At 35.4% G+C, this 19169-nt stretch overlaps 1 protein-coding gene across 1 annotated transcript in view; it reads right to left on the bottom strand.

Moving 5' to 3' along the window:
* KCTD9 (potassium channel tetramerization domain containing 9) overlaps positions 1–19169 on the bottom strand; it is a 38020-nt gene that overhangs the window by 11235 nt on the left and 7616 nt on the right. The window contains exons 2-9 of the mRNA XM_072796232.1: positions 17271–17392; positions 14316–14359; positions 10772–10868; positions 10082–10140; positions 9754–9882; positions 5557–5624; positions 5363–5458; positions 4507–4656 (exon numbers count right to left, since the gene is read on the bottom strand). Of these exons, the coding sequence (XP_072652333.1) occupies positions 4507–4656; positions 5363–5458; positions 5557–5624; positions 9754–9882; positions 10082–10140; positions 10772–10868; positions 14316–14359; positions 17271–17392 (765 nt within the window). The remainder of the gene's footprint in view (positions 1–4506; positions 4657–5362; positions 5459–5556; positions 5625–9753; positions 9883–10081; positions 10141–10771; positions 10869–14315; positions 14360–17270; positions 17393–19169) is intronic.

Genomic DNA, 19169 nt, shown 5'->3' with positions numbered 1-19169 from the left:
TAATGGAGCCTGCTAAAGATTCTCTCTTTTCTTCTCCCTCTGTCCCTCCCTCCCTAAACTATGACAAAGGAGGCAAGAATATACAATGGGAAAAAGACAGTCTCTCCAACAAATGGGAAAACTGGACAACTTCATGCAAAAGGCTGAAACTGGACCATTTTCCTATACCATACACAAAAATAAACTCAATGGATTAAAGACCTACATATGATACCTGAAATCATAAAAATGCTAGAAGAGAAAACAGGCAGTTTTCTTTGAGTTTCTTTGATCTCAGCCATAAAAACATTTTTCTAAATAAGTCTCCTTTGGCAAGGGAAGCAAAAACAAAATTAAATTATTGAGGATACATCAAAATAAACTTCTGCACAGCAAAGGAAATCACCAACAAAAGACAACCTACTGAATGGGAGAAGATATTTGCAAATAACATATCCAATAAGGGGTTAGTATACAAAATATATAAAGAACTTATACAACCCAACACCAAAACAACAAATAATCCAGTTAAAAAATGGGCAGAAGACATGAACAGACATTTCTCCAAAGAAGACATCCAATATCCAACAGACACATGAAAAGATGCTCAACATCACTAATTATTAGGGAAATGCAAATCAAAACCACAATGAGATATCACCTCACACCTGTCAGAATGGCTAAAATAAAAAACATAAGAAATAACAAGTGTTGGTGAGGATGTGAAGAAAAAGGAACTCTCATGTACTGTTGGTGGGAAAACTGGTGAGCCACTGTGGAAAGCCACTGTGCTTCCTCAAAACATTAAAAATTACCATATGATCCAGTAATCTACCGACTAGGTATCTACTGAAAGAAAACAAAAATACTAATTCAAAAAGATATATACGTACCCCTACGTTTATAGCAGCATTATTTACATGGCAAAGATACGGAAGCACCCAAGTGTCCATCAATAAATGAATGGATAAAGAAGATGTGGTATACACACACACACACAACACACACACACACACCACATTAATGTTACTCAGCCACAAAATAGAGTGAAATCTTGTCATTTGTATCAAGAATGGAGGCAGAAGACATAATGCTAACTGAAACATATCAGAGAAAGAAAAATACCGTATGATTCATTCACATGTGGAATTTAAGAAATAAACAAATGGATGACATAGGTGAAGGGGATTAAGAGTAAACTTATCATGAAAAGGCACCTGGGTGGCTGTCAGTTAGGCGTCCAACTTCGGTTGTTTTGGCTCAGGTCATGACCTCAGAGTTATGAGACTTAGCCCTGCACTGGCTCCACCCTCAATGTGGAGTCTGCTTGAGATTCTTAACCTCCCTCTCCTTCCCCCTTTGTTTCTCACACCTGGTGCTCTCTCTCTTGCAAATAAATAAATAAAATCTAAAAAAAAAATACACTTATCATGAAACTAATAAAACCAATATAACACTGTATGTTAACTATACTTAAAAACAGGGAAGCAGCAGAAGTGGATGGGAGTATAGATTAGACCAGCTGATTTGGATGAATGGGTGATTGATACATGGGGGATTTTTAAAAAACTAATGTTTGTTGTTTTAAATCTAATAACCACAACAACACAAGAAAATCCTAAGATTATTATAAGTACAGCTCTATACTGAAGGCTATACACTATGGAATCTCACAAACAGATTTGTAAGAAATTCAGTGAAGTTTTCTATCTTAACTACAGAACATATTTCACACTCTATCCATCAATGGTAAAGCAGGTCATCAACCCTAAAGATACAGAATTCAGCTACTCAGTAAACTAGCATTGCATCTCGAAGAGTTCTGCTATCTTACTGTATCAAGGGGAAAAGGGTTTTGATGAAAGTAGTTCAATTATTACCATTATTTTTTAAGTATGATAAATGGCATTACGATTATGTCTTAAAAATGGTCTTGATCTTCTTTAAAAAAGATTTTATTTATTTGAAAAAAAGAGCAAGAGCACAAGTAAGGGAGAGGGGCAGTGGGAGGGAGAAGCAGACTCCTCCTTGAGCTGGGAGCATGCCCTGATTCCAGGACCTTGAGTCCTGAGCCCAAGGCAGACACTGAACTGATTGAGCCCAGATGGTTTTAACTTTAAGAGATAAACAAAATGTTTATAGGCGAAAGAATGAGTGGCTTCAAAATAATGTGAAAAGAGGTGCAGACAAAATTGTTTATGTGCTGATAATGTCTGTTGAAGCTGAGTAACGGAAGTAACAAGGGGGACTCATTATATTATTCTATTTTTGTATGTTTGTCATTTTCCACACAAAAAAGTCATTAAAAAAAAGAAATAAGGAAGAGAAAACACATGCTATAGACGCAAGCTCCAACTATGCTAACAAACTAGCCTTTCTGGGCTTGGGCAAATCTCTAGGTTTAAGTTTCTCAGTCAACCATACAACAGATGACACTTGATGATCCTGCCAGCTCTTACCATGTATAAATCTTGAATGAGAATGTGCAACAGATATGTAACAGCTAAATTATTATACCAGCTTCTATGCAGCAGCTGAAGTCACTGATGGCACACAGAGCACGTAGAAGAAACACTTTAAAGCATGCTGACAGAATAGATAATGTGGCATGGACTTCTTAATAGGGACAGCAACTGACATCACCTTAGCTGGTAACAGAATTGCATGGTTCCTATGGAAAGACCTCACAGCCCATGAGGGATACATTGGGTGAGAAGTCCAAAAAGAGTGGTGGAACCATTAGGTAAATCTTGCGTGGCAGAGTGCTTAGCACACATCATATTTTGTGGATACGACAGCTACTCATTAGCAATCATCCTCAAATGCCAAGGACAATTGACAATTAGTTTTGACTTCACAGCCTATATACCCTGGGCAATGACTCTCCAACATGAGCCATTTCTATCATTAGTAATTAAACTTAATTCTATAGCACTTCAGCTTACCAATTATACACTACGGGTAGAACAAGTATTTACAGGTAAGAAAATTATTGTTCAGGTTTGGAGTACTACTACAATTCAACAGAATTTAAAACCAGCTGTATTGAATGACCCAATCTGTCTTTTTATCTTTTTGTTCGTTTGTCTTGTCCTTAACAAAAGCCACACAGTGGTCTCTCAACATTTCACTATTTAAAGAGTAGGTCCTTCAAACCCTTTCTTTGTGCTGCTAGTCTTTTGCCTATTTTGCTACCAATGTGGTCCTTCCTCATAAGATGGGTCAAGGAGAGTTGAAATACTGGGAATGTATATTGGCAGATTTTGTTATAGATCTGATACTATAAACTTCATGGTAAAATAGGTTACAAGTAAGGAATACAACTAAAATTATAAAACTCAATGAATATTTATTCAATGACTACTAAAAGCAAGGTACTGGGGTGCCTGGGTGGCTCAGCTGGTTAAGTGTCTGACTTCGGCTTAGGTCATGATCCCAGAGGCCTGGGATTGATCCCTGAGTCGGACTCCACGCTCAGCATGAAGTCTGCTTCTCCTCCTCCATTTGCTCCTCCCTCATTCATGCTCACTCTCTCTCTCAAATAAATAAAAGCTTTAAAAAAAAAAGGCAAGGTACTATATTAGATATTATTAATTCAAAAGACATATAGGGGGCAGCCCGGGTGGCTCAGTGGTTTAGCGCTGCCTTCAGCCCAGTGCGTGATCCTGGAGACCCAGGATCGAGTCCCACATCAGGCTCCCTGCATGGAGCCTGCTTCTCTCTCTGCCTGTGTCTCTGCCTCTCTGTCTCTCTCATGAATGAATAAAATCTTTAAAAACAAAAAAAGACATATAGGGCTTTCCTATTTCCTATTAAGGAAATTAAAGTTATTAGAAGTTGGTAGATTTCACTATTGTTTCTGCATCCATTCTCTAACCCCAAATTAGCACAGGCAATTGTTATGTGTGTGTGTCTATGTGTATATATATAACAATTTTGTTTATATATATGTATTTGCACAGAGGTCAGTGCCCCTAGCCCCAGCGCTGTGCAAGGGTCAACTGCATATACATACGTATACATACATACATGTAAACACAAACACCTGTGTATACATGTAGAGAGGAGAGCCACTGAGATGCTGACTTACACAGATTGACACACATTTATTTCACAATATCTCTGCCAAATACCTCTAGAGCAATAACATTTCTCTACTTCAGAAATGAAGTTGAATAGATTTCGAAGGTCTTTTTTAGCTTTACCCTCCTAATTCACTGAAAATATAAGTCCTGATAAAGTACAATATATTGAAAAGATGAAGATGTAGTGTCAAGATTTCTTGATAGTTGCTAATCTTTCACATCTTCACTTATTGAAGGATATCAAAATTATAAAACCAACACATTTCACTTCAGAGCCTTGGGGTTTATCAACTTAATAAATTATCTGTTTTCAAGAAAAAGCTCTAGTGAGAACGAGATCATTTCTGCTTGTTGAGACTGTTCAACAGACTGAACATTTAATTCTCTTATAACAAAAAATGAACATTTAATTCTCTTATAACAAAAAAAAAATGATTCTTACATCAAGCACTGATCCAGAGAGATCAGCTCGTTCAAGATTTGCACAGCAGAGATTAGCATGTGCAAGATTGCAGCGGCTCAAATTGGCCATTTTGAAGTTAATATATCGAAGGTCCAAACGAGAAAGATCAGCACCACTGAAGTTTAAACCCTAAAATTAAAAAAAGACAAACTGTCACAAACTATAAGCCATCTGTTATTATTACATTTAATTACTATAGCTAACCACCAAGTTTCTTAGATGCAATTAGAAGGTCAGTCTTTTGGAGCTTATTAGAAAACATGATCTGATAAAACTAGCGTCCTTAATGAGTTCTTAGTAAAAGAAACTCTAAACATAACATTAGACTCCAGCCTCATTTATGGCCATATCTCATTTATGTGCAGAAATTTCTAAAGAGCAATCTCTCTTGGCCATGTATGTATTGATAGGTATTATTTAAATCTTTATTTTTATATATTTTATAAATATTCAATAATACAAGGTAGCTTTATTCTTAAAAAGTGAATACTGTGGTTTTTAAAATCTTTAGTGCTATAATACATAAAAGTATCTGCCACTAACTGGCCATACAGAATAACTGTACCAACAATTGACTTTTTATTTTAATTGCTGCAATTTGATGCACTATTCAAACACGGCTACATAACACATATTAGATAATATAAAAGGCTATTATATCTCTTTTTTCGCTAACCATTCTGGTAATAAGTCAATGCTATAAACCATAACTAAATTCTATCTTATTTTGAAAAAGGAATATAAGGCAACAATAAAAAAAATCCTACAAGAATGTAAAACTTTACTCACAGCTTTGCTGATACAAATAAGTCATGTAAAAGCCTGCTTTAATTACCTGGCAACGCAATTCTGATTTGGTTGGAGTGGCTAGAAGAAATCGGACAAATTCCTTTCGAGATATTGGCGAATGATCCTCTGGTGGTTGAGAATTCTTAAAGAATATATTAAGAAATCAGTGGAGTGAGCATTTTGGGAAACAGCTACAATAACTGAACACTGGCTAATGTAAAAAAAAAAAAAAAGCCTTACCTTTATTGCCACTTCCAGGTGTTCAATCAATGAGTCAATTCCAAAAAATCTGGCTTCTTCTAACACACCTATCATAATAAAAATGATGTGACTTTTATAGAAAACTATTCATTTTAATACTTTATAAAATTCTTTGTTAAATCCTCACAATACAAGTGAAATTCAAAAAGCAGACAATCAAAAAAAAAAAAAAAAACAAAAAGCAGACAATCAATACAGAAGATATTTTGAAATATTCTGTAGACATGTGTAAGACACAAATTTTTTCTAAATAGTTTACATTCAGCAAAAGAAAAATATAGAAACCTAAACAGATTAGAATGAAAACCTTCTGTATTTCAAAATTTTCTGAAAATCACTTTAAAAAGACCACAAGCAAAAACTCCTAATTTCCCGTTCCTAAAATAACTGAAATACATTTGATTGTAAATCTAATAATAAATGATCAGTTTACCTCATCTTAACATTTCATTGACTTCTTCAGTGAAGCAGATCTGAATGAGTTTGTCACAATTATCTTTTACTTACTGAATCAGAAAATTATAGAAATAAATAAAAGTAAATAAACATTTCAAAATAAAATGCAACAGAATGACTCAGAAACCCCTTAAGGTGAATCTTAAGGTGAATTAAAAAAAAAAAAAAAAGGATTTCTAAATGATAAAAGGGATTTTATATATGATTTGGTTTTCTTGGTTAAAAAAAAAAAATCTGCACATTCTCCAGATGACTTAGTATGCATACTTATTTTTTTATATCTGTTAAATGTCTTCATCAGGGTATTTGGGAAGAAATTTGGAATCGATTTTCTTTCAAATGAAGACATCATTCATTCAGTCAGCTGAATTTTTTAATAAGTTAAAAAAGGACTCAGCAATTACAAAGAAAATAAAAGACATAATCTCTCCCTTCAAATAGTTCCAAGCTAATAAGGGTAACTATAGGTAGATATGGGAAGCTCAGCAATTATCTGGGAAGATGATGGTCTTCTCAGGGAAAGACCAATTCCATCTCTAATATTCCAGTTGCAAAACAAAGGTCATCTAATGAACAGCACACTACTCAGGTAGGTGCTCTGGCACACTTTCCAGTCCATGCCAGAGTGGCCTCATCTTTGGATTCCTCATTAAGGGGTAGCCATATTTCATTTCTGTCCCTGGTAGAAACCCACCATAGAAAGGGGTTTCTAGCTGGCTTCACTCTCCTTGTGTCAAGATCTTCAGAGTCAATCAGAACCTCCAAGGAATGTAGTAAGGTTTTTTTTCTACTTCTGGGTTCAGAACCAAACCTTAACTTCCAGAAAAGCCTTATTAATACAAAAGGCATCTATGAGGGACAGATAAGAAAAGGAAGTAATATTTAGCATATTTTGTCAGCACGAGTAAGAAATAGATTTGAATCCCAGTTCTGCCCCTTACTTCTTTTTTTGTCTTAAACTATTTATTCTTTCTATTAAAGCTTCCGTTCACATTTGTGAAATGGAAGTATTACCACTTCACAAAGTTACAGAAGTATTAAAAGATATATGCATATATATTATCTGGTAAAATGTTTGGCACTTGATAGGTCCTCAATAAATGATTATCACGATCATTATTAAACTGTATGTTTTCTGATAAATATTTAAGACCATTCTCTTTTTACTGTATCAAACTGGGGTTTCAGAAGATTTATGTGAACTTCAAGGAAATAAATATTGAAATTCTAGAAAAGTTCTCAAGTTAGAGAATAATTGAAGTGAGATTTAGCTACAAGGTTGGGAAAGATGATTTAAAATGGGGGAAAAAAAAGGGGGCTCCTGGGTGGCTCAGTTGGTTAAGCGTCTGCCTTTGGCTCAGCTCATGATCTCAGGGTCCTGGGATGGAGCCATTGTGGGCTTCCTGCTTAGCTGCGAGTCTGGTTCTTCCCCCCCTCCCCCTCTGCCCCTCTCCCCTGCTCGTGCTCTCTCTTTCAAATAAATAAAATCTTAAAAATAATAAGTCAGAAAGAGAAGGTTTTAAAGATAAATGAAAGCAGAAAAGGAAGACATGATTCATTGGAAAAAGTGAAGGTCATTAAAGGCAGAAATCAAAAGAAATAATGAAAGTAAGCAACATTCATTTGGGGAATATAAATAATAGTGAAAGGGAATAGAGGGGAAGGGAGAAGAAATAGGTAGGAAATATCAGAAAGGGAGACAGAACATGAGAGACTCCTAACTATGGGAAACGAACTAGGGGTGGTGGAAGGGAAGGAGGGCGGGGGATGGGGGTGACTGGGTGGCGGGCACTTAGGGGGGCACTTGACAGGATGAGCACTGGGTGTTATTCTGTATGTTGGCAAATTGAACACCAATAAAAAATAAATTTATTATTAAAAAAAAGAAAGTAAGCAACAAATATATTCGCTGATAAAAGCACAAATTAGGAAGAGTAAGAAATAAAGTCATTTAAATAAATAGAGGGGAGGCAAATAAGTCAGTGTAGATTATTGAAAGCATATAATTACCTGGGGCAATCTGTAGCTATTATATAGAGTTTGGATAGATTTTGTACTAATTAGAAGTAATGCTTTATAAAATGAATTCAGTACAGAGCTCTGCTTGCTGAACAACTGAATAAATACAAGTAATGGCTGAGAAACCTGAAAAACAAACAAGCATAGCTTGGCAAAAGCCTGTAGTGCTAAAGTCTGGGATAGTATGAGTATGTATTTCTGTTATTTCCCTAGGCAGGGAGGATATGAAACGCTATTAGTGATACAAAGAAAAATTAAACTGGGAAGCACTGAAGGAGCCCATAGGACATCTACAGTGAGGTTTAAATGTCCTCAGGAGAAAAGAGTAGCCACTAGAGTATAGGCAGCAGAGTGATCTAGCTGCTGAAAAGCAAAAGACTGTGTAAGAGAAGACCATTGCTTCTTTCTTTCTTTTTTTTTTTTTTTTAAAGATTTTATTTATTTATTCATAAGAGACAGAGAGAGAGAGAGACGCAGAGACACAGGAGAGGGAGAAACAGGCTCCATGCAGGGAGCCCAACCTGGGACTCGATCCCGGGTCTCCAGGATCATGCTCTGGGTTGAAGGCGGCGCTAATCCACCACTGAGCCACCAGGGCTGCCCCATTGCTTATTTTTCTAATGACAGTTTCTGTAGAATGACTAAAATAAAAATAGGTTATACAGGGTTTTAAGCAACAGTGGCAGGTAAAAAATAAGAAAGTAACAAGAATTTGTTATGACTAGGTATTGAGCTAGATGAAAGATCAATTAAGATTATTTTTTTGCAATGGGTAAGCTTTAAAGGCAATATAGACTTTAACACAGCAACAACAAAAGTTACTGAGTATTATCTATTATACTCCAGAGACTGTAAGTTAGCCCCTTCCCCTACTACCACCCCAGGCTGAGTCTGATGTTTGGCATGTAGGATTTTCAAAATCAGAAGATTCCACATAAAATTTTAAATTTCCAGCTTTTCTTTAAAAATCAAGGCTCTGACCCCCTATGTCCACATCTCCAGACGGCAACAATCTGTCGAAGTAGAACAGGAATGTGCACTCAAGATCACCACATGCCCCACCACTCATCAAGTTAGACCAAATTTGGTCACATAGAGGCCCACGAGCTTTGAATATGTATCTACTACTTTTACTACTTTATAAGAGCTCTGGTTGACATCTTTTTTTTTTTTTTAACATCATCTCCATGATGTGAAATTCCTGTGATGTAATCAGAGATTTAAATAATTTTCAAAGGAGACTCAGAAAGGCTTTCCCCAAGGTAAAATTCTAGTAAGTTGTAGAACTGAATTTCTAATCCAGCCTTATGATTTGGAAATATAATTTCCCCTTCTGATCACTCTACTCTCAATATAATGCGAAGGTTCATAATTTGAACTCAAGTCACAATTCAGTTAAAAACAACAAAATCTTTTAAAGTACCTCATGATAAAATCTAAATCTATTTAGAATCTGAAATCATAATTTATGGTTAGACATATACCCATATACCCAAAGACTGTCTATCTGTGCCTATATGACTGTCTGTGCCTATATCTATTTCTATACCTATATAAACTCACATGTGTAAAAAAATTTAGTTTTAAAAGTGGAAAAGCTATACTTTCACCTTATGAAAATATACTATGTTACTAAGTAAATGAAAACAAAATAAAAATCCTAACCTTACAAAAATGTGAGGAATCATATTAAAAACTCACCCAATAAATTAATGCCATCATTTACAATGAGCTGTCCATGACGCAGGTAGTTCAAAATGGGTTCAAAGTACTCAGGACTTCGGTCAATTAAGAAAGCTCCTCTATGATCTTGCTTATTTCCCCAGACACCTGTGTCACCATTACAGCGAAGAGAACCCCCCCATAAATGAAAAACAAAGTTAGAAATTTAGGAAGAAAAATTGTATAGCATACTAGTTTTTTGCTCATGTAAAAATTATTGATACCATTAAAAAGTATAGGACAAGAGTTAAGTCAATATAACTACAAATAGGTTACACAAAATGTGGAAACAATGTGTTGCACTCACCTTTGTCCTTAAACATGTGGGCCAGCATACTGTCAGGTTCTTTATTCACTAAAGTGCTCCTAAGAATTCAGGGAAAAAAATTGATTTCTCCATTTGTCTTTATAAACAAACATATTTAAGTCAAGAGTATACTCGATCCCAGCTGCTCTCTCAAAAAGATGCATGCTATAACCTGGTAGGAGTGACGCTGGGAAACAAAAACGTGCAATAAGTTGCCATTTATCAAAATCCCTTCTAATCTGGCACTTCCTTTGATTCAAATATTGTTTTACGTTCCTTTAACTTAAATGCTAATCTAACCTTTTAGCAAGCTATTATATCACAATATGCTGACCTAAACTTACATTGTTCTTATCTTTAACATAAGCAGTTGTAGTTGCTACAAATTTCAGTACCATTAATTTTTACTTGCGTTGCACGTCTATTACCTGACATCTAAAAAACATGTTCTAAAACCTTAAAATACTGATACTTATCAAGCATGTTCATGCTTTTTGTGCTTTCTCTGGAATGACCTGTTTATCATTTTTCTACTCTTTAAAAAAACTTTCTAAAAAATGGTTCAAGATCAGACAGTTCATTTAAGCAGCACTGGAGTATCTTCCAAGGGAATTGGCAAAACTGAAGGAAACAACAAATACTACGTAGTGCCCCTAACACACACATGTGCACACTCTCACATGCACCTACCGTGTAGTTGTAAAGTACCGCCCTCCAACATTTAATGTCAGCCAGTCTGTGTGAGATCCTGACAACTCTTCAGGTAGTTTAGAATCTGTCTGAGGATCTAGAAATGATATGTAGAAAATAATAAAGAAATTAAGATTAGAGAATTGGGGAAGATGGCAATAAGCATAATTTTTTACACTTAAAAACACACGTAAAAGTATACCAGAGCTACTAGAGACCAATTGATAGCATTTAAAACAACACTGATAAGGTATTCCTACCAACACTGACGGGCAGAAGAGCAACGTGGTATAAGCATCTTTCAAGGAAGAAGCTGAGAGAAACAACAGAGTATGTGATGAACCTAAGAATCCCAAAGTATTTCATGCTGACTTCAAAGCTCAGAAAGTATATTTGAGAACAGGAGACTTAAAGTGGAAGGGGTATGTCCACTCCAATGGTGGGTGATGGAAGCAGTTTGCAGTAAGATCTTGGAAAGGCTAGACATGAACTCTCAAAACCCACCAGCCAAAACTCCCTTCCAGGACCAATACCAAGGATAAGATGTTGTTGGAAAAAGAACCCAAGTTGAACAAAACAAAGACAACAAAGACAAAAGAAAAAGGAGTCCAGATAAAAGTTAAAAAGGTCTAACACAATTGGAATATAGCAAAAGGGGACTTCCATATTTAATAATTCACACAAATGACAGAAAAGGGAACTTTAGAGCCATGAAATTGGAAAACTTTTCCTAAGTCAGCTCTCCCTTCTCAAGTTAAAGAAACTAATTTCACATTAAATGGGCAACTGCAAGAGAAAATCTCACACATTTTAAATAAAGCAATGAAAATGTGCCAGAAAGAAATGCCCACAAAATAAAAACTATAATCAAATATTCCAAACACGCTAAAAGTAAATATAAAATATGAAAGAACAACATAACCCAGAATTACAAAATTCACAAATGAGGTGAGAGAATTCAAGAGAGAACTAAAACTACAATGAAAACTCAATTCAGAAATGAAGATCAAACTACAAGAACACAGGAGAGAATAAACAGGTAACACCTTAAGGGAAAGAAACAATGAAAAAGAGGAAAGCTTGAAAAATCAGTAAGAAATGAAGGAAGAGATGAGAACGATTTCAGAGAAGATTTCTAATACGAAAACAAGTGTAGAAGATCCAACATACAAACAATAGGACTGAAAGGAGAAAATGAAAATAAGGGGACAAAGTAAATGCGTAATTTAAAGTTCAAGAAAACTTCCTGAAATTAAAAGACTTGCCAAGTACATATTGACAGGGTCCACCAGGTATCAGATAGAATCAGCCCAGAACACCCAAGATGAGTCTACTAAAACTACTGTTTTAAAAAAGAGGGCAGGGGACACCTAGGTGGCTTAGTGATTGAGCGTCTGCCTTCAGCTCAGGTCAAGATCCCAAGCTCCTGGGATCCAGTTCTGCGACGGGCTCCCTGCAGGGAGCCTGCATCTCCCTCTACCTGTGTCCCTGCCCCTCTCTCTCTGTGTCTCATTAATAAATAAATATTTAAAGTAAGTAAATAAAAAAGAGAGTAATCCTTTGAGTGACTTAGGAAAAATAATCATTATGAATGATCAGATTGTTTGGACATGGACATTTTATGCCAAAATAAGATGGAGTACAACATATTAAAGAGATTTAAAAAAGAGAATATGAACCAAGGATTTTAACAGCTTGAGGAATAACTGATACACAATAAACCATACATCATTAAAGTTTGCAATTTGTTCAGTTTTGACTGAACTTGTTCAGATTTTATATCTAGCCAAACTGATTCTCAAGTATAGAAACCACAAACTGTTATTAACGTGTGAATTGTCAGAGAACATTGTTCTCAGAAGTTCTTTGTAAAGATCTACTAGAGAAAAATTTTCCGACAACCACTGGAGGTGTCAACATAGGGATTGAGGGTATTAAATACACTTGAAAGAGTAAAGCTAAGTGACCGTTTAAAGAGAGAATATAGAGAATATAGTATATAATACCTATATAAGCTGATAACATAGAAACAATACCATTATTTTTTAAGTAACGGAAGAAAGGAATGAGCATATGCAAAAAATGTTTAACTGTCTTTAGCAATCATATCGGTACTGCCAAGTACTGGAATTGTTACTGACACTTTTATGTGTGTCTTGTGTGGGAGGATGTAATGAGTACTTATGTGACATAATTCCCTCATTCCCTATGACCCCAAAAATCAGAATTATTGATGTGGAAGAAAGGAGACATAGGTGTAAGACAGAAAAAGTTAAATAATAAAAGTTAAATAAAATCAGTTACAATCCTGATTATAAACCAAAGTATGAGTATGAACCCATGAGCTATTTTACCTATGTTATATATTATATAAAACTTATTATCATATAATTTACATTACACATAAATTTCATCTCTAGCTAGCTATGTATTTCCAACTCCTTCCACCAAAAAGCCTAGTAAAAATAATGAACCCAGTAGCAATGAGCCTGTCTGGCATCCAGACTGTTTTGAAATGATATTTCCTACTAAAAGAAATTAAGGCTTCTTGGAAAAAACATTGATCTGGGTCTGAAACAGGAGAAGTATAAGATGAACACCCTGTTATTCCAGACAGTAAGGAAGCTATAAAAGACCAGTGGGGTTATATCAAAAGGAGTTGAAGAGGTTTCGACCAGCCAAATGTAAAATAGTACGGGCATCAATAAACACAGAGCATGAAAACATATCAAATATTTTTAAATCCAAGCATTCATAACAATAAAAAAACATGAATTACTTTTTATTTTGTATGTGTGCACCAAACCAATTAAAGCGACCACTGCCTGCTAACTACTCTGTTAAGCTAATGGATAAAAGATGTGCTCATTGTTTTAAGGTAAGAGCATGTACTTCTAAGTTGGCAACTGCTCATGTGATGATCTTGAGAACTCCCTCCTCTCTCCAAATGCAATAACTGTGATGGCTTACACAAATTATTAAATATTCAGGGTCAGGCTGTATGGAGCTAAATACATCAAATACTCATTAAAGAACAGTGATATTATCTAAGCCTCATGTTTTCTTTTGAGATGCAGAATTGTATAAACTTTCTTCCAAATCAAAAGATACCATATGTGTATCTTGTATGTGGTTGATAACAAGTCATTTTGACTGATTTGATTCGACCACTGTGAATGACTGTCAAACACTAACTTGTGCAAGCACTACACACTTAAAAATCTGTAACCTAACACCTACAAGGAGAAAATATCAACACAAAAGTTGTAGTTTCCACAATTGGAATGACCCTATCATGTCATCTCTGATAAACGTGTGCACTTCCAGAGCATTTTAAAAGCAAGTAAAAGATGAGATATCCATACTAAAATAGAATTCAAATTAAAACTTTACTTCGACAGACATACCCAGTTTAGAATCAAAAAGTTATGATGATCTGAGTGCTACCACAAGATCCTTGTCAATATTAAGCTTATTAGTAAGTGCATGTAAAATATTTTTTTCACTTTGGCAGATAAAATTGGCTTGTTAGGAAGTCACTTACCAATAAATGGTTCTCCTTCACACACAAACAAAACATCATCATCCCTGGGGAAATCAAAATTTAAAAGCCACCATCAAAATCCAGAAATCACATTAATTATCAGTTGACTAGAGGAGCTATACTTTAGAATTATGTAGAAGACAGATTTTGCTATTAATCTATATTGCAAAGACATTGACTAAGTGTCCAGTGCTTTGCTTAACTTCTTAACTGTCTTTGGATTTAAATTTAAATAAGATCTTGTACATGGAAGAACTTTTAAAATGGAAAATACAAAACAAAACCCACTATGCAAATTATGTGAATTCCACCTTTGTTTTTTTTAAAGATTTCATTCATTTATTCATGAGAGACACACAGAGAGAGGCTGAGACACAGGCAGAGGGAGAAGCAGGCTCCATGTAGGGAGTCCGATGTGGGACTTGATCCCAGGACCCCAGGATGACACCCTAGGCCGAAGGCAGGTGCTAAATCGCTGAGCTACCCAGGGATCCCCTAAATTCCACTTTCTTATCAATTGAGGAATGTACTTTTACACTCAAGGGATAGGATTAAAGCCATAGCCAACTCTTCTTTTTATACTTTAATTCTGTAACCCTAAATAAATTATTGGGATTTTCTTCTAAATTATCAGCTGCTCTGTGCTTTGGAAATAAAAATACATTTTCATGTTACATCTAGGAAGAATATAATTCCAAGTATAACTTTGTTATAAAAACTCTCTAGGAAAAAAAACAAAAACAAAAACCAAACTCACTAGGGACACCTGGGTGGCTCAGTGGTTGGGTGCCTGCCTTTGGCTCAGGGCATGATCCTGTGGGATCCAGGATCAAGTCCCACATCTGGCTCCTTGAGGGGAACCTGCTTTTCCCTCTGCCTGTGTCTCTGCCTCTCTCTGTGTCTCTCATAAATAAATAAATCTTAAACAAAACAAAACAAAACAAACACCCACCATACACTCAAAGGTCAAATGATTGCATGTAATCCAAAATTCTAGATTATCAGTGTATATTTTCCTCCCCTACCTCAACATATCTCACCATTAGTGTAAATAAATGATCAGAGATTATACTGTGAGCCACAAATTCTTAAACAGGGAGATATTTTCTAGTTCAGAAGGCTTCACTTCTGACCTATGTTGTAGAAACTTTTATTTCCTATAAGGCTTCACAGGAATACACTGAATGTTTCATAGAGGTAGTGTCTGGGTTAAGGAGAAATTTGGCTTGATGCAAAGCATCCAACAAGACTTAAATATCTATCGAAAGGAAAAGAAGCTGGGAGACAGATGCTGAAAAGCTAAGTTATTCTAATTGATTTGGATTTTAAAGCTGCATCTTTTAAGTCTGTAATCTCTTCTACTTGCTCACTATGCCAATTAACTTTTTAAGACTAGTATGAACATTTGTTTTCTTCTCATTAACATAAATCAACTACTAAACTGTATGACCCTGGTAAAACATTGAAATTCTCAGGTGTTTAATTTTCTCATTTATAAAATGAAGAGATTAGAAACGATTACCTTCAAAAGCAGTATATAATGTTGAAAGGTCATTCTGACCTGAGTTTAAACAAAAACTAAGCTCTGTATTAGTTTTGTATTAGCTATTGTAGTTTTGTATTAGCTATTACAATTTAGCACATCATTGTCTTCATATCATCAATTTAAAAAACCCCATGCTGGGGATCCCTGGGTGGCTCAGCGGTTTAGGGCCTGCCTTCGGCCCAGGGCATGATTCTGGAGTCCCAAGATCAAGTCCCACATTGGGCTCCCTGCATGGAGCCTGCTTCTCCCTCTGCCCGGTGTCTCTACCTCTCTCTCTCTCTCTCTGTGTCTCTCATGAATAAATAAAATTTTTAAAAAAATAAGAAAAAACCCCAGGCCTCCCCAATTAAATGAGGTGACTTTGGCAAAGCCAATACAACACAACTGGCAGAGTCAGCACTTAGTGTTCCCTTCCCATCTTCTTTCTTAAGCCTCTTCTTGCTCCAAAATTCTATGATCCTATGAGGATGGAATAAGGTGAACAAACAGTTGTTTTAAAGAGATATATCTGCCTGGGATATTTAAAAAACAAAACCAAAACCCAATAAACAGAAAACCACTACTGTGGTGGATCACTGGTGAGTTAACCCTACTTAAAGCTCTACCTTATTTAGCAAGTTTTCACCAAAGTAGGTCATTGTGAGATTTATTAAAGTCACAGCATTCTTAGGTAATGAATTGAACAATAAGCAGTAACATATAAAAATTAAAGAGATCAATCATATTTCTAAATTAAAAAACGTATGTCTTCAGAATCAGAAATTCCAGAGGTTCTAGGCATCTGGATTTTGAAACATATCAATTGGATATTAGCTAAATCCAAATTATAAGCCAGTGGGAAAAGAGGTAGAAAAGACGTGGTGAAATTAATACCTGGAAGACACTTGGCAAATTGGTCATGTGACAAATTGATTTTTGGTGAACTGGCTTTGTGTCAATTAGTCATTTAGTAAATTAGCCTGCCTCTCTGTGAAGACTATTTTTGTAAGAAGTAGAGAAAAATTTATCTTACAAAAGCACATGTTCAGAAGCAATCAAATCATGAGTTAATGTATGTACATCAATTTTGTAATACCAAAATAAGTTATGCACTTCCACAGCATTTTAAAGGCATGTCTCATCCCAAATTGCATGTCTTATTAGATCCATCTCTAATAACATAAAGAAAAAATTCCTTATAGCCATGTATGAAATATGCAGAAAGACGATCAGAATATTGGAATGTACTACGGATTTTCTATCTTATAGAGTAAGTTCAAATTATTTAAATTCTAAAGAGCAAATTTTAGGCAATCATTTGCCAAAATTCTATATTCTTACCAGTAATTAAACTACTACTTAAGGGAAACAGCAGAGCACCAACATGTTGAGGGGACACTGTAGACAGCTTATAAAAAGGTGAAGGTTACCTGATCAAAGCAATATCATCAATCAGTCCACCTTTCCCATTATACACACTGGTGGCTTTTATGCCGAGTTTACTGCTGGCCACAGAAAGCAAATCAGATAAAGTTCCATATACAGCGACCACCTGTGAACACACCAGATTAACAACTTACATAATGAATTCATTATTTACAAATTATAAACCGCCAAACTACAATCAAAACTAAAAATGAGACTATCAAATAAAAGGAGATTTTGAGAGGTTTTTATATCTAATATTGCTGAAATCCAGAACTAGAGTGTAAGAAATGATCTCTGCACAAAAATAATCTACGGTCTTATATGTGTTAAATAATGCTCCCGTTCCAAAGACAGACCCACACTGGAATGCAGATTCTGACATTTTTCTATCTAGTGGACGAGATAAATTATCCTCTTTATGCTTCTGTTGCTTTAACCAGAAACCAGTAAGAATCACACCTACATGAGGTCATGAGGATGAAAGGAGTTAATGCATGGTAAGAGCTTAACAAAGCTTCTGAGACCTATTAAGTCTTTACAACGTTGCTTTTGTGTTATTCCTTTGTTATACATGCCTTACTTTAAAAACAGGAATGATTTACTGTTTATGATAACATTTACTACATCAGCTACCACCACATGAAAGGTAAGAACTTCCCACTTCACTTAATTCTTCTGTAATTACCTATATTATAAAAGCCAGATTTTAGCTAACATTCTAAATACAGCAAACAGCTGAGATGCAGTGAATTTTTCTCCTGCTTTATATCAGACACAGTCTGATACATGTATAAGCAATGCAAATGCTTAGGTAGGGGGCTGAGAATCTCTACATGTAGTTAAGTTTCTTTTTGCTCCAGTATAATTTTAACTATGGGTTCCCGGTGGCCCGGTGGCTGAGTTGTATAGTTGTGCTATTATCAGTTAGGCTCTCTAAAAATTATGAATAAAATGTAGATGAGGGGCTGAACATGAAGAATGAACAGCCAATCGACCTTCCACAGGATACTGGATCAAGGAGCCATATGAAATAAAAAAACAAGGCTGAATCTTTGTTTACCAGTGACTAGAGTTTAGTAGACTTTGAATTTTTTTAGTTAAATAAATGAAATGAAGAGCAGAGTATGAAGGGAATTGTTTGCTAATATAGAAATGTGCAAGAGTACTTATATTCCAATTGTTTTCTCTTGGACCATAAGGATAAAAGGACAGATACATATTGCAAGCTGGGGAGTTCTGGGGAAGGGTGGTAGGCAAGCACAATTTAAAGGGAAGTAGGTGGATTAAAAGTCAGGTACAATCCAAGTGTCCTTAAACAGATGAGTGGATAAGCAAAATGTGGTACATACACACAATGGAATATTATTCAGCTATTAAAAGGAATGAAATTCTCATACAAGCTACAACATAGACGAATCTTGAATCCATATGCTAAGTAAAATAAGGCAGGTACATAAAAAGGGCAAATATGTGATCCCACTTATATGATATAGGCAAATCATAGAGGCAGAAAGTAGAATAAAGATAATCAGGGTGAAGGGTGAACTGCAAAGTCATTGCTTAATGGGTAGTTTATATTTGGTATGATAAAGTTTTGGAAGTAGTGGTGAGGCTACACCGTAAATGTACTTAATGCCAAAGAATTGTATGCTTAAAAACGGCTACAATGGTAACTTTTTGTATATCTTGCCATGGTAAAAAATAATAATGCAAAGCACTAGGCACAGTGTCTTGACACAGCAAACATGCCATAAGTAACTGAAACCTGAATAAAATGTGTCTTCTATATTTCCTATCATTTTTTCACCTCTGTAATAGAGCCTGGAATTCTGTTACTACAGATACACGTTCCTGGGAGAAAAGGAAGAGAGAATACATAAGGCTTTATGTACAAGCAAACC

This window comes from Canis lupus, chromosome 24 (assembly GCF_048164855.1).
Source record: "Canis lupus baileyi chromosome 24, mCanLup2.hap1, whole genome shotgun sequence".
Taxonomy (NCBI): domain Eukaryota; kingdom Metazoa; phylum Chordata; class Mammalia; order Carnivora; family Canidae; genus Canis; species Canis lupus.
The sequence above is the reverse complement of the archived record's forward strand: the minus strand, read 5'-3'. Positions and strand labels throughout refer to the sequence as shown.